Source organism: Grus americana, chromosome 4, assembly GCF_028858705.1.
Source record: "Grus americana isolate bGruAme1 chromosome 4, bGruAme1.mat, whole genome shotgun sequence".
In the NCBI taxonomy this organism is placed as follows: domain Eukaryota; kingdom Metazoa; phylum Chordata; class Aves; order Gruiformes; family Gruidae; genus Grus; species Grus americana.
In genome coordinates this window covers 56,440,816-56,455,814 of record NC_072855.1, presented here as the reverse complement: position 1 = coordinate 56,455,814, position 14,999 = coordinate 56,440,816, and the positions used below count along the sequence as shown (strand labels likewise).

The following is a 14,999-nucleotide window of genomic DNA, read 5'->3' as shown; positions in this document are numbered from 1 at the left end:
ACCAGTACTCAGCCCGTCCCTGAGCAGCGATTGCACCCCTGGCCAGCTTCCTCCTAAGTTTACATACTGAGCATGATGCAATATGGTATTGAAATATCCCTCCCAGCTTCTTGTGCACCTCCAGCAGCAGTACAAGAAGCTGAAAAGTCCTTGACTTGGTAAACATTGCTTAGCAACAACCAAAACATCAGTGTGCTATCAACACCATTCTCATCCGAAATCTAAAGCACAGCACTATACCAGCTGCTAGGAAGAAAATTAACTGTATCCCTGCTGAAACCAGGACAACGTCCTTGGTAATCTCTACCCATTCTTTAGTTTTAAATATAGTACCTGTAATGTTGCTCACTTTTGTGTTCTGAGCCACTATAGTGAAACGGCATAATATTTATAGCCCTCGTGCAAGTTCTTAAAATTTTGAACACTTGTTCTTGTGTTATTTTCTTGACAATTTGCTACCATAGAAAACATTTTTGTGTGTGTGTTTTTAACAGAATGATAATGCCTACTTTCAATGCAGACTTCTTTCTCCCTACCTGAGGATTCTTTGCGATGGTCACGAGATCATCTTTAGTCTCTGCAGAAGATTATTCTTTGGCTGCTGCTTGCACTAAATTATGTGTACAAGACGACTGTTCTGCTCAGAGAAGCTAAATTCTTAAAGGGAGCTCAGTTGTTCAGCTTTTAGGTCTTTGAAGAAGAGGAGCTGTCTGTTTTATCATAGTCTGAGTATTTTGAGAATGCTTTTAGCTTTTTGTGCACTGGAGAGTGATTTTTGACTTTTTTTTAATCCTTAAACAAAGGGGGGAAAAGTTCCATTTATTCAGGAGCAGAAGATGTGATGTTGAGAATCCCATTGTAACGAACACTTTCTTTTTTAACCATTTTACACTGTAATTCATAGTACATGATCTTTGAATTCAGGCAATATTTCGGTGGTTGGGAGCCCCTTGCTTTGGGTGCCTGAGTATGAGAGCTGGGTTTCCAGGAGCTCATCTGTTCTGTTCTCTTCCAGCGCAGTGAAGAGTGGCACATCTGTCCAAGCTGGGAGAGGTTCAAAGATAAGGAAAACACTGGATTTATGTTTGGCTACCAGGCATAACTGAAGTTTGAGCAAGTTTATGATAAAATATAGAGACGTGAATTCTTTCCTGTCTGCTATCAGTAATATTTTGTAGTCTCCAGAAGAAGTTGTTCAGGTTTAAAACTCGCTAAAGGAAATCTAGGCATTTGGGAGTTTGGGGGTGTGTTTTGTTTTTTAATTTTAACTCTTCAGACACTTTGATCTTCAGAGATCTGCAAACTTAATGTGATAACAAAGAAAAATGAGATGGGGATTGGAGACATGTTTCTTTCTTATACTTAGGCTATGGCTAGCCATTTGGTGCCTTTCTGTACAAAATTTCCATCAAATCCTGAGCAGACAACCATATCTTGGTTTTATTTTCTAGTGATTTCTGAAATGTCATTTCTGTTCTGCTCTTGTAATTTTATCAAAGATGATAAACAACTGGTACAAGCCAATGCCAGCTGTTTTGTTGGTGTGGCATTTACAAAAGTAATAAAACACTGGTTTTGCTTTCCTCTATGGGGAAAAAAATGTTTAGCACTGTAAACCCACTGTTAAAGTCCTCTGTGTATGCTGTGCATATGCATGTTCTTAAAAGCAGGGAAACTAATATGCAAACAAATTGGCCTAAGGAAAAAAAATGATTTTTTTTTAATAGAGAATGCTTTAAAGCAGACTTGGAATTCTGTGGATATTCCCCAATTCATCTATTTCAATGCATACATTTGCTATAAACAAAGAACTATATAATACAGGAATGAAAACCCCTGCTGAAAGACTCAACCAAAAACATTGTTTCCAAATAAAATATCTTTAACTTTTTCTTCTTGTGAATAATGTCACTCTAAGCAAAAACTTCTTAGAAAGCTTCCTCTTAGTAATGATATCGCAAAGTAATTCCTCTGCTTGCAGTTGAAAGTACGTCAAAACCTGTAGTCTTTTAAGGGCATGGTTGCAGAGTTGTTCCTAAGAGCAAATGTAGATTATGACCCATTGCCCATCAAAATGAAAACTTCAAAATGTTGGTGTCTTGGTGCTTGTTTCTAAAGAAATCTTGCTGACACTGAGCTTTGTAGCAGCGAATCCTCAGCCCTAGTAAAACAACAGTTATCTGTATAAAGTAGATATAAGGTTACAGCTTCCAGTTTATGAGGCTTGAGTTCTGTCTGGGTAAAGGCAGCAGAGCAGGAGAAGAATCTTCTGTCATGCCATTGAGCTAAGCCTGAATGGTATAGCAGTTCAGGGTGGAAAGAGGCTACTTTAGTATCTGAAAATAATGAACCTCCAGCATATCAATGTTTTGTTTTATTAAGACAGTGCTTCAAACGTACAATCTAAGGTGGCCCACTGATACTGTTCTTTCATACGTACGTGGTTGTGCCTTTGATTAAGAACGTGTCTTCCTTTTGGCCTTGGCGTGTAGAAGGAAGCTGCACTAAGTTAACTTTAGCACGGTGAGGCAATTCTGGTAATATCCTCCCACTTAGCTTTTTTCCTGGCAAAGACTGTACTAGCAAACTCTGTGTAATATTACCTCTTTTCTTAATGGGTAGAGGCAGAAAAGCAGTGATGAAATTAATCAGCAGTATCCTGTCAGCAAACCTTTGAAAAGCAGTAATTTTAAGTGACTAATGCAAATAGTACTGAGACTTCCTGACTTTACAGAATTGCTGCTGAACAAGCACATGGTAGCGTCTATTTTAAGTGTAGTATTGAAAGCTTTGAGTGACTTTGGGATGTTCATTGGGTGGACTAACAACACAGAATGGGTAGTTTTGGTTAATTACTATAATTTCTGATAATTTTTTTGGTTCCATTAGAAATTAATGCCTGGGTATTAACTATTATTTTTGTTTCTCAGTGTGGATTCAGGAATCATTAAAGATATCATCTGACTATAAACAGTGAGAGTGGAAATCATATGTTTTAAAACCTTTATAATGAAAGATTGTGGTGACTATAAATTATTTTAGTATGTTCTTCCCCTTGAAAGAGCACTTTAAACATGCTTGAGGTCAACATAGTGCTGCCATAATTGACATGAGGTCAACACTTAAAAATTATACTTTAAGAAAAAAACAACTTATATTACACTATGTAATTGACAATACATAATGTAAGCTTTTTTTAGTATAATTTTTTCTTACATCATTAATATAATTTTGAGGGAAAAACATGGAAGAATGGTGTTCTGTAAATTTAGTCTAACTGAAGTCATCATTTTGTATTAGTAATAATCTCAAAACATCTGTAGTGGTAGAAGAAAATAATAGGCCAAATTATGTTCTGCTAGGTGAATGCTAAAATAGGATTTTTGTATAGAGAGTACATTAACTGATACCTGGATTTGATAGTCTAATGTGCCGATCTCAGCCATTGGAAACAATGTCTTCACGGCGTTTGTGAAGCATACAGATAAAGGAGAACTTCCCCTTTTGATTGTTGGTTTGAAGTGGGATTGCAAGGATTTGACCCTTAAGATAATTGTGCTCTCAGATAGAAAAGTACTCCGGATCTCCACAGCCTTCTGATTTTAAGAAAGTTGCTAACGTGTGTTAACTGAATCTTAACTTTTCTGGGGTAAAAGTGATATCAAAACAAGAAGAATATTTCTTGGTCTTCATCTTTGCTGTTTATGTTCCTCATTTTTTTTTTTTTTTTTTAGGAAAGGGAAATAGATCTCCTCAACTTCTGCAGCTTTCCTACATTACAAAAGTCCTGAATCTGGAGTTGTGCATCAGCAAAATTTCTTAGCAGCGCAGTGCTGCGATGAGCTAAGTGAAGAGTAGCTGGCTGAGGGATAATGAAAATGTTTTGTGGGCCACCTTGCTTTGGTGCTTGATACCCAGTTTCCCAAGTCTATAACCACCTTTTATGCTGCCATATATGCTGATAGGATGTGCTGTCACTAGTGAGTTACGGGAATCACATGGACTTTGAAATGCATGGTATTCTTTTTCTGTAATTTTTTACTGCAAAGTCAGTGTTGCCAACTCTTGCCATTGTACTGTGTTGCAACTATCATTTTGTGTTTTTTAAAATGCCAGGTCAGTACAGTTTGATTGCTTAGATGTGATTACTTCAGAATATTTTTTTTTTCTTTGCGAGAAAAATCTTGCCTATATAGCTGTAACCATGAGCTTTTGTAATCCTTCACACCCCCTCCTTGTAGTAGTAGAACTACTCTTTTTGAAGTCAGCCTCATGAATGTGTGGACCTGGTGGCTTCTTTTATTATTTATTTATTAGTCATTCTGAATCAGGCATCTACCTCTTCTAATGGTTCACATGGTATGAAGTTGTTGGGTTTGTTTTTGTAACAAAGGTTATGGTGAAAAATACAGACCTGTTATTTTGTTTCACCCTGAACTCTCCAAAATGAGATAATTTAGACATGATTTTTGCTAGGTCTATTACTTTTTCTGTCATCTAATTTCTACTTAAACATGTAATATTAGGTGTTTAAGTCTGAAAAGATTGTTAGTATGTAAGAATTGTGACAGGGCAGGATTTGGGAAGCAAGCAAAGTTTGCTTGCTGCAAAAGTCACTTTCAAACTTCTTAAGAACTTAGGTGTCTTCAAAAGCATAGGGTCTGAGCCACACACTGATCTATAGTTGCCAGTTGGCATTTCAGCATGCAAACAGCAATTGTTTTTCAGATACGTCTTTAACATGGAGGAAAGTAAAGAAATAGGTGCTGCCTACTGTGGGATCATTGATCACACATCTTTAGAAGTCCCTTTTCCTTCAATGATTGCATGGTTTAAGGCTCTGGTACTGCTGCTGCTTGCACCATTTACTGCATAGAAAATATTTAATAGACAAATGTCAAGGCTTCTCTACTTTATGGAGAGCTGAAACTTAATGTACCCTCTACCTAGAAATTTAGATACTGCTGCATTCAGATTAAAAGGAATGATAGTCCTTGCCTAGAGCATGGGATTTGATGCCAGGTTTGGAACTAACTTAGCAAGACACCCCCAGGCAGCTGAAGATCTGATTTAGTGCCTTTTATTGTCAAGGAAGAGTATCCTAGCTGCAGTTAATTCCCTTACTTGCTTTTTAAATGTTGTCTGGTTGGTTTTCTGAGTCTGTCAGATTGTGATAGACCTTGCCAGGAGTGTTGATCACAAAATGTGTGGCCTTTTAAGGGTGCATGTATTTGCTCAGATGCAGTGCAAAAGAGAACGAAATAAAGATTTTTGGAGATCTGACTTCCATTTATCTTAATTCTGCTCCTATATTTTACCAGTTGATTCCTTTGGGAGGAGAGGAGAGCGTGAGATGTGTTGTTTCCTTGAATGAAATCTTGGCAATGTGACATATGATACATGTATATAATGCTAATGAAGTTAAGTTCTTTATTAAATATTTTGAGGTCATTGTCTTGGTTTTCATCCCATTAGCTTTTGTTCTCTTATTGTCACCTGTGCATCTAGTTCTGTTGTTAGTTGTGTCAGAATGTATAGTTTGTGATAAGAATGCAGAGTCTGTGATCTGGTTTTAAATGAGGGCCACTTTACCTAATCTTTCCATGTGGTGATTGAAATTTTGTTTATTTCATTGCACTTTTTTATGCAATTAAAAGTACCTTTTACATGTGAGCCAGCTGAGGCTAAGATGTGAAAAATGGCTTTTCAGAAGTTAATCAGTGGCAAGATCAAAAACTGGGAATGTGGATATGTCTTTCCCCTTCTGTGCATTGAACCCAGATGCCACTAGAGGTTTCGTTAAGATGGTACTTCGTAAGGTGTGCTTACTTTTCAAAAGGGCTTTGTTTATTTACTCCCCTAATTTATGGGATGAACGCTGAATATCTTAGAGGTGCAATGTTTTAAAATTTTTGCTTTATGAGGAGCAGGTACACTTACATCTTTCAGAGTGTTAATGATCTGAAAAATCACCTATTAAAAATCTTTGTGTGAGATCTGCTCCATATATGAAGTTGTTCTTTATCTGTGCCTTCATCCATTCTTTTATGGACTTGTTTATTGTATGTTACAAGTTGAGACCTTCATAAAAATATAACATCATTTGTGTTGTTTTTAAAGTCATGCTTGTAGCTTAGAACTTTAAAAAAGGAATGAAAGGACTTTTTGAGTTTCCTCAGATGAGCAATATGAACTTGTTGAAGCTACCCTGTGAGAAATACCTCTGTGCATGAGTTAGAGACTTCCTGAGGACTCTGCCTATAAAATTCATTTTTTTTGTAGTGTATTCTCTGCTTGTTGCATTCCCTTCCAGTTCATTTCATTCTGATAATGTGAGTGCATTTCCAAGTAAATTGGCAGTGTTTACAATTTCAATCCCTAGTGCCATTTTTTAATCAAACACATAATAAAGCGCCAAATAAACCATTCCCACCTGCATCAAACTCTTTATGTTCTGCATAGGGTATTTTGTAATTTATTTACCCAGGAAGACCCAATTTATCTGCACATCTGGTTTTCAACCCAGTCCTGCTTTTTATCCAGTTTTCCAGCTGGTTGATTGAGGCATAAGGAGGTCAGGTGGCTTTCTTGAGGTCAGTGTAGTGATTGTCTCAGCTGGGATTATACCCAAACTTTATCCTTTGTGGTAACCACTTGGCCATACCACTCCTAACCAGTCTATCCGCATTGTTGGCGGTAATGGGACTAACTGCAAATGTCATTTTCTTTGTTTTATAGTTTTGCTTGTATTGAAATATTGTCACTTTTATGAGTTCAGAAACATTACATCTGTTCACAACCTGATTCCGTTCCACTTTGAACAGACACAAATTTTTGTGATGAATCTCCTTCCTGAATTCCAAATGTGTGTTAGTTTCACAAGTTCTGGGGTAGTGATTGATGACATTGCTGGTCTGTGTTGCTCTGGTGTGCTTCCTCAGGGCAGACCCTGTCTGACACTCCTCTTCGGAAGAGGAACCCATGTTTTTGCTCCTGTGTATCAGTGCCATAAGCTTCTTAAGACACCTAGTTGCTGAGATTGTCTTCCTCTAGAGTTTACTTGTTTACAGCAATAATATAATGTTAGAACAAGATGCCTGTATTTGATAAAGGACTTCCTTAAACATGTAATTCTGTGTATGTACCCATGAGTTGTAAGTCTGAGGAAAGAGAAACTCTGGAACATGGCATTATCAGCATAATCTTAACCCGTTTGGTCTTGCTTTGCCTTCCTGAGGGAAGTCAAAATAGTTCTAGTACCAGTTCTTGTTATCAATTTCTTCTCACCTTGAGTTGCCACTGCACTGAAGAGGCGTGACTTAACACTAATCCACATATACGTCTCCAGTAGCTACAAAAATTACAGGGCTCTCTACAGTTAAGTAGATGATGAGGCTTGCTTTCTGGTGCCAGTCCTGTGTTGTTTCAAATTCTGGTGGAGCCTCTGTTCATTTCACTAGATGAAATGCTTTTATTCAAAATAGGCCATTAAGTGTTGATTGCACTATCAGTACTTTCCAGGCACAGCTTTCTTCCTTCTACAAAATGGATTGGGTACTCCATGTTGACTGTTACAATAGCATTAAAGCAAGTGAAATTTGTAACTGTCCATAACCAGTTAAAAATACTACAAATGCATTTGTAACAACCGGAAATACTTCCCTCCAAGATTTTGCTGCTGCCTTCAGCCCCAGTTATCTTTGCTCCTGTACTGCTGTCCAGGTACATTTATATGTTCTGGTTAACTATACTGTAATAGCAACAACTGCTTGGGTCAAAGTCATCAAAAGGGGAGATTGCTTTGTCTAGGGGAAGGTAGGACTGGAGACAGTAAGCAGGCAGGAAGATCTTTTGAAATGCCCGATTACTCTTTCATGTTAAACTATTTTACTGCAGCACCAAAAAAGCATGGAGAAAATATATTTTCAGTTAACTCAGTTAATAATTCAGTTTCATTGTTTCTTTTCTCATGTTGGAGTTCTTTTATTCCAACAGTTTAAATAGGTCAAGTCTCCTGACCCCACCCATCTCTGATTTCCAACTGTATGATCTACAGTCCACTTGTTCTTAAGTATTCAAGTTGTCATGCATTAAGTAGTTTTTATTTTCCCTTCAGCCACCTGTGGTATACGTCGGGACTACTGCTGCTGGCTGTCAGATGCATTTTTCTAAAATCACTTTTCCTACTCTAGAGTTAAGCAATTGTTTTCTTTGCTTAAAACTGAAATTTAAAATTGGGTATCTGGAAGTTAGAGCAACAGAGCACCATGAAGAGAACCTCATGATAAAATAGACAGCAAGATCTTGCCAACAGAATACTCAGTGGCTGCAAATTTCCACAGTAACTGGCGGGCAATATTCTATGAACACGAATGAAAAACTTGGAATAATGGGTAACCTGTTACGAGAGCTGTTGAGGCTTGCAGGGGTTACTTTATGTTCTGACCTTATCAGATGTGATGATGCTCAGGAGGCAAACTTTATTTTATTTTTTTACCTGGAAGCAAGCTTGAATTAAAGAGGTTGGAAGCCAGGAAAATATCAGGGAACATTTGATATATGCTTATTCTGTATTCCCTCTCTCCTAGGCATCTGCCTGTCATCTTTTCTGGAAACAGGATAGTAGTCTCAAGTAGTTTTTGGTCTAAGCTAGTATGACCACTTATAGGGTTTGGAAGACCAGTAATTTTACTTAAAGTGGAAATAACCAGTTGCAGAAAGTTGTTCGTTTCTAGAGCATCCTATCTTGGAGTCCAGCTTCCTGCTTCTACAAGCAGCTGCATTATCGTTCCCATTAATAATCACAAATAATAAGTTAATAAATAACCATTCAAACTGAATAGTACATAGGTAATATTGTTGGGAGCTTTTTTGCAAGAATTCAGAATCCCACCTTTCTGTCATAAACTTTCTAATTTCTAAATGTGTTTCCAGCCTTTTTTTTTTTTTTTTATCTGGTGCTTATGTTGACCTATGGCTTGGGCAATTCTCCCTAGATGTTTGTTTCCAGGTACTGCTCTGTCACTACTGGGTGAGTATGCTCAGCCTTAGCTCTCCATTCCACTAATTATTTTAGGAGCTTATTGTCTTTACTTGGTTCCTGATAAATCCTTCTTTCTCCCTCTCTCTGTTTCTTAATATCTGATCGTTTTGAAGAAAAGTAAGACTCTCAGTATGCCAATTTCTTCCCGTACAACTTCTCCCTTTCACCCTGGCCCAGAAGCTGCTCTCAGTCAGATGGAAGATTGTAGTGGGCACACTAAGAAGAACCATTTCCCCCCCCCATCTGAATCCAAAAAGTGACAAAAGCATCCTAAGCAGTCAGATTATTTCATCAGCGGGTTTGCAGCACCACAAGAGATTGAAACTCTGCTAAAACATCTGTTTCCTCACAGGTTAGATTCATTATTCCTGAAGTAAACTTCCAGAAAACAGCTTTGTGTCCTTAACAGTAAGAATTCCACAGGCTGACTGCTAAGTGGAAAAGTTAATGTTTTTTGTGAAGGCACAAAGCAGCCACCTGTGTGCTATTACAGTGTGGAAATTAGTCATTTGTCTGGTATAGCTTTTGGTCTGACAAATTCTGGAGGTAATAAAACAATCCTCATTTTTGTGGGTTTTTAAGTCGTCTTCTCTCTCCACCCACAAATGCCATGCACATGCCTCTCTTAGCAATGCTGGTTTTGTACTGTTGGCTGAACTTACTCATATCAACTTGCAGAGATTTTTTTTAAAAAATTTTCCCCTACTTACAAGATTAATTTCTGAGGGAGGAATTCAGTTGTCCTTTGTGCTTCCTTTGCTATGTTTCTATACATTCTAGTTACAGATCTGAACCTGGTATGGGTTTTAATCCTTATATTCTTTTAATTCTTCATTTCTAGAATGAAGGAACATGAAATGGCCCCTTTTCATGGCTACATTTCTTCTTCTCCAAACCAGGAAAAGAGAAGGCAATGATCAAATCCAGGCAGTTTGATTTTTTTACATCAGTGTGCACTGATGTAAAATCACTTGAAGAGAATGACTCACTTGAAGAGAACCCCTTTCCAAAAGCCTAGCTGAGTAGATGTGTTGGTATCCAGACTAAGGATTAAAACAAAGCCTGCTCCTTGAAAATGTGCTGGTAGTTGTAGAGAAGTCTGTGAAGTATTCCTTTTGCAGAGAAACTCCTGTTGGTTCTCTCTCCTGTTGGTGGAGGGGAAAAGAACCTTAAAACAAGTCTTGTTAGGAGAGCTGGGAAACTGAAGATGACTAGTGCCCCTTCAGATCTGCCAGTTGAAGTACATCTCACGCTTTCATGCTTTTACTTGCTGCCTCCTACCGTATCTGCTTTGAGCAGTGGAATGATTTGCTTTGCAGTAGTTTAAAGTCACAACCATGATTATCAGCTGCTGAGATGAACAGGGTATTTCATGCCACACAACTGTCATTATGGCTCTCATTAGGTCAGTGGTATAGGGTGGTTGGTGTCAAACCTGCCATGCCTCCGTTTTGCTGCCTTTTCTCCTGTGTTGTTTCTGGTGGTTTTGCTGTTGTTTTTCGCCTCATCTCCTGTTAAAGGAGGGTGCTGAAGCCTCTGCAGTTCAAGAGCCCCAGTGGCTAAACTCCTCTAGATCTATCATAGTTCAACACTACTCAGTCTATTGAAAAACAGACTTCCAGATAATTGGGGAAAATGTTTCTGAATCTGCTCAGACCTCGCCACACATTGAGTATTGTGAATGTCACCCTCACTTAAGACTGTTTTCTTTTTCTATTTATGGCATTTTTTAAAGGTCAACTTAACCTGAAGCCAGGAAGCAGCTTCATGAGTGCACCTTCTGCACTTGCAGAACCCCGTTGCAACGCTTGCAGTGTTGACAGTGGCTGTAGAAACTGGGAGAGAGTTGAGCCCCGCTGAAGTGAGGGGATAGACATGGTAGTCATCTCCAGTGAGGCAAGGGACTGCTGTTGAACTTGGCCTTCGGGAGTTTAAAGCAGAGAGATCTCTTGTGCTCATTAACAGCAATGAGTGTTGTTGTCAGGCCCTTTGCAGTTAAATGGAAATCTCATGGGTCATAACCACAGTGTGGTTTATCTAATAAATGAAATAAGAACTAGGTAATGTGCAACAGCACTATGAAGAGCTTGTTACACAGAGTTCCCTCTCCTCGGAAGGTGGTGTGCGTGCTTCGGCTTGAGGGCCAGGTACTTGCCTGAACACTTCTGCCCAGCAGGGCATCAAGAGCTTAAGAACACTGAGAATTATGTGCAATGAAAAATACTTATCATTCAGGTGTTGCTGGTCGCTGTAACACTGTGAAGGATTTATCTTAAAGAGCAAAGAGTCCAAAACCACTGTTCTCAGGCATTTGCCTGGGTTCTATTTTTATGAATTGCAAGAGAACATGGAGAATAAATGGGTGGCTGACGCCCCCTAGTGCCACCAGAGCACACTGAGCTACTCAGCCACCACGGCCACAAAATTGCACTTGATATTTACTTTTATTTTGTAATAAAAAGAAACACTTTTAGGGTAAAATAACTCATGATATACTGATTGTTCACATGCAATTGTTTCCTTAGTGGAAACATGAATTGTCCCATCATTTATTTTTCATGTCTTGTTTTGCAAAGTTGTGCAAAAACTGAGAGAGAGGAATCTGTTTGCAACCGTTATCATTAATATTTGCATTGCATGCAAAATCTATACAGGGAAGCTGAAGGCTTGTAACGTAAATTTTTTACCACAGTTATATCTCTGCCCAAGAATGACTGGGAGGAAACACTATGCAGCTGGTGGTGTCTGATACTATGGTCTGTTATTTAACTTGGGGGTGGGAGGGATGGGGAAGAAAAAGTACTAGTGAGGGAGGAGCGAGATAGTTGTGGGGTTTTGTTTTGGTTTTGTAGTTATTAGCCATGTGGTTTCGGTTGAATTGCTAAGACCTTGAGAATCACTTCCAAATGCTATGATCTAAGATGCAGCAGTGTGGATGTATGTTAGAATAGATTCCCTTTGTGCTTAAAAATTAACTTAAAAGTGTATATTCACAAGTAGTGTAAAGTAGCACAGAGCTCTCATTCTAGGAAAAAGGTTAGAGTCTAGACAATAGCTCCACATAAGGTAACTTAATGGTGGCCTTAGGCTATTATTAAAACAGCTCTTTTCAGTATTTCTGTGTTGCCCTAGCCTCAGAATTTGTTGGAACTGTGGCTTTTGTCAAAATGTAGCTATCTACTCTTGTGAAAAAGTTTTGGCATTCCATCAGGTATGAATAGCAGCTAATAAAGCTTCGATAAAGAAATGAATTTTGGTGTTTAGTCAGCCAGTTGGCTTGTCACTCTCGTCAGTCTGTAACGCTCCCCCTCATTTTGCTGTTGCACAGATTTTTAATATGCAAGAGAAGGTGGTGAGCCTTGTCCAGAATGCTATTGTATGTTATTCTTTAACAATGAAATATAAAAATGGGGATGTAAAGTGAGGCCTTTATGAGTAGATATGCTTCATTTTCTGGACATTTTGTAAACCAGTGTCTTCAGAGATAAAGTTGCCAAACAGACCTGAAATGTGCTCTGACGGGGAGTGAGCAGGAAATGAGGAGGGTAAAAAGTTAAAAGAAATATCTCAGTGACACTAGATCTGTGCCTTTTGTTTTTATTTTGGGTGCACTTTGGAAGGCTAATACTGGTGATCTCTGTACAAATTGCTGTTCACTTGTTCACAGAAACTTCTCTTTAGAGCTATCAGTTCTTATAGTAAATTATAATTTTTGTCAAAATACATAGTTATGTCAAAATGGTTTAAACCATTTAAATCATCGTTTCTTTCCGAAGATAGTAAGGTTGATGCTTCCAAAGTTGTAAAACAAAATGTACTGAAAATGAAGTTTTCTGCCCTTTGTTTCTTGTTTTAGATCTTCAGATGACCTAAGACTATAGGTGTAATCTAGCTATGCCTCTACACTAGCTGCTAGAAAAGCTCCAGTTAACATCTGAGTTTCAAAAACTTTTGTTCAGTTCAACTTTTCTATGAACATCAATAGCAGACTTAGGAAGAACAAATGAAAATAAAGAAGGGTTGGGATTTATTTTTCCCAGTTATTTGAGTATATCTCATAGTTTCTAAAGCACTTTGTCACAATTTTCTGCTGTTTTTAAGGACCAGTTCAGGGTGAAGAAACCTAATTGTGGGGTATTAAGGAGTTGTGCATGGCACTGAACATACCCTACCATGTTGGTAGGCTATGTTGATCCCTTAAACTGTTCTGGAATTGTAAATGTCTCACTTGTGTTTGGAATAGCTGTGGAACACTCTACATTTTTACAAATTAAAAAAGGAAACATTCAGTAAAACATGTTTGGTTGTTTTTTTGTTGGGTTTTTTTTTTTTCAGTTCTTCGAGGATCTTATGCATAGCATATGAGGTTTTGCAAGGTTTGCAATATATGAACAAACATGGAATGGTCCACCGAGCACTCTCCCCTTGCAATATTCTTTTGGATCGAAAGGTACAGCTACAGGAATAAATCTTATGTTTTTGTTTAGCTATGTCATATATGGAGACTGGAGAGTCACAGCCCTCTTGATGGGGAAAAAATGCAGATCTGGAAAGGTGTTGGTTTTGTTGTTTGTCTTTTTGGTGTGCAGTTTGTCTTTTTTTTTTTTTTTTAAACTACAGTTTTCCTCCACTTCCTAAATACCAAATGTATTTCAGATTTTATTTTTCTCTTTATCCATTTTCCCAAATAACTTTTTTCACCCTTTTCTTTTTATGGTGGTAATCTAAGTCTACTTGTTGTCATTGTAATTAGTTACAATACTTTCCTGGATGTTTGAATAGGAAAATATTTCTTCTGGCTAATTAGCTGTTAATAATATTTCCTGTGTTTCATGGTGATCTAGTACTTGGCTTTTACTTTTAAGATATCAACATATTTCTTTGTTCACTTTAAATTATTAAAATTCCAGTCTCTGTCAATTCTGTTGTCACAGACTATTGAGTTGGCATTGTGGAATGCAGGTTCTGCTCATAAAAACTGAGAGAGATTAATAGCTGCTGTTGTACTTGGAGCAGTCACTTCATTTGAACTGGCAGCTGAAGAGCTCAGCCTGTCTGCATAACCCCTCTCTCCTTCCCCTTCTTACTCAGTTTAGATAGAATAGCTAGATCCTCCCCTCGGAAGGCAGAAAGAGAAGAGGAGGAAGGAAGGAACACTATTTTTTATATACCTATAAACAAATGAAAATCATAATAATGCTCTAGCAAGCAAAAATACTTCAGGATTTTAAGGTATTCATAAAATCAATAAAAGAACCAGAGGGCTGTGAGGCAATAAACGTCTATACTTTTCCCCTGCACTTTGAATAGTTTGCTGATGTAGCCTTCACTGTTGCACCATCTGCAGGCTGGTTGAGTATAATTCAAAATCCAGCAGAAACAATACCTCAGTTTAACTTCTATGCCTATTTTTTGTTATTTTGATGTTAACTTTCTGCCCCCACAGAATAAAAGCAAACACCTGGAAGAAATGTAAGAGGGTGACTTTTTATAGGTATCTGTCTTCTGACAGCTAATGCTACTTGAAATTTTTTTTTTAGCTTAAAGATTCTTCCAACATCAGATTCTGCTGCTCTTGAACATTTTTTTTCCCCTTTTCAGGGACATGTGAAGTTGGCTAAATTTGGACTCTACCATATGACGGCTCAAGGTGTTGATGTTGATTTCCCTATAGGGTAAGGATGTAGCTACACAATACAAATATATCAGGGATGCATTTTTTCAGGAAATACATTTATGTTTTGAGGAATCATCTTCAAAAATGTGGTTTATGCACAGGTTCTAGGTTGCTGGTTTAATTCATATCCATTGTGTACACCACTTACACAGCAGCTTCTGATAATGTCACTGAAGAGGTTATCATCTGACTAGGTGAAATTAATGAAAGACAGAGAATGGGTACCATGTGAGCATGTTACTGTAACTGTGATGTCAGTCCTTATTGCCTGCTTTTGCC

The 14,999-nt window shown here is 37.9% G+C and overlaps 1 protein-coding gene across 11 annotated transcripts in view; it reads left to right on the top strand.

The window, feature by feature from the left end:
- The window catches only part of TBCK (TBC1 domain containing kinase), a 115,282-nt gene that overhangs the window by 19,387 nt on the left and 80,896 nt on the right, over positions 1-14,999 (top strand). For all 11 annotated transcript variants that reach the window (XR_008576973.1, XR_008576974.1, XR_008576976.1 and 8 more), the window contains exons 4-5: positions 13,379-13,493; positions 14,645-14,718. Coding sequence is in view for 7 of the 11 variants with exons in the window: in XM_054824770.1 (XP_054680745.1) it covers positions 13,379-13,493; positions 14,645-14,718 (189 nt within the window). In the remaining 4 variants the exon portion in view is untranslated. The remainder of the gene's footprint in view (positions 1-13,378; positions 13,494-14,644; positions 14,719-14,999) is intronic.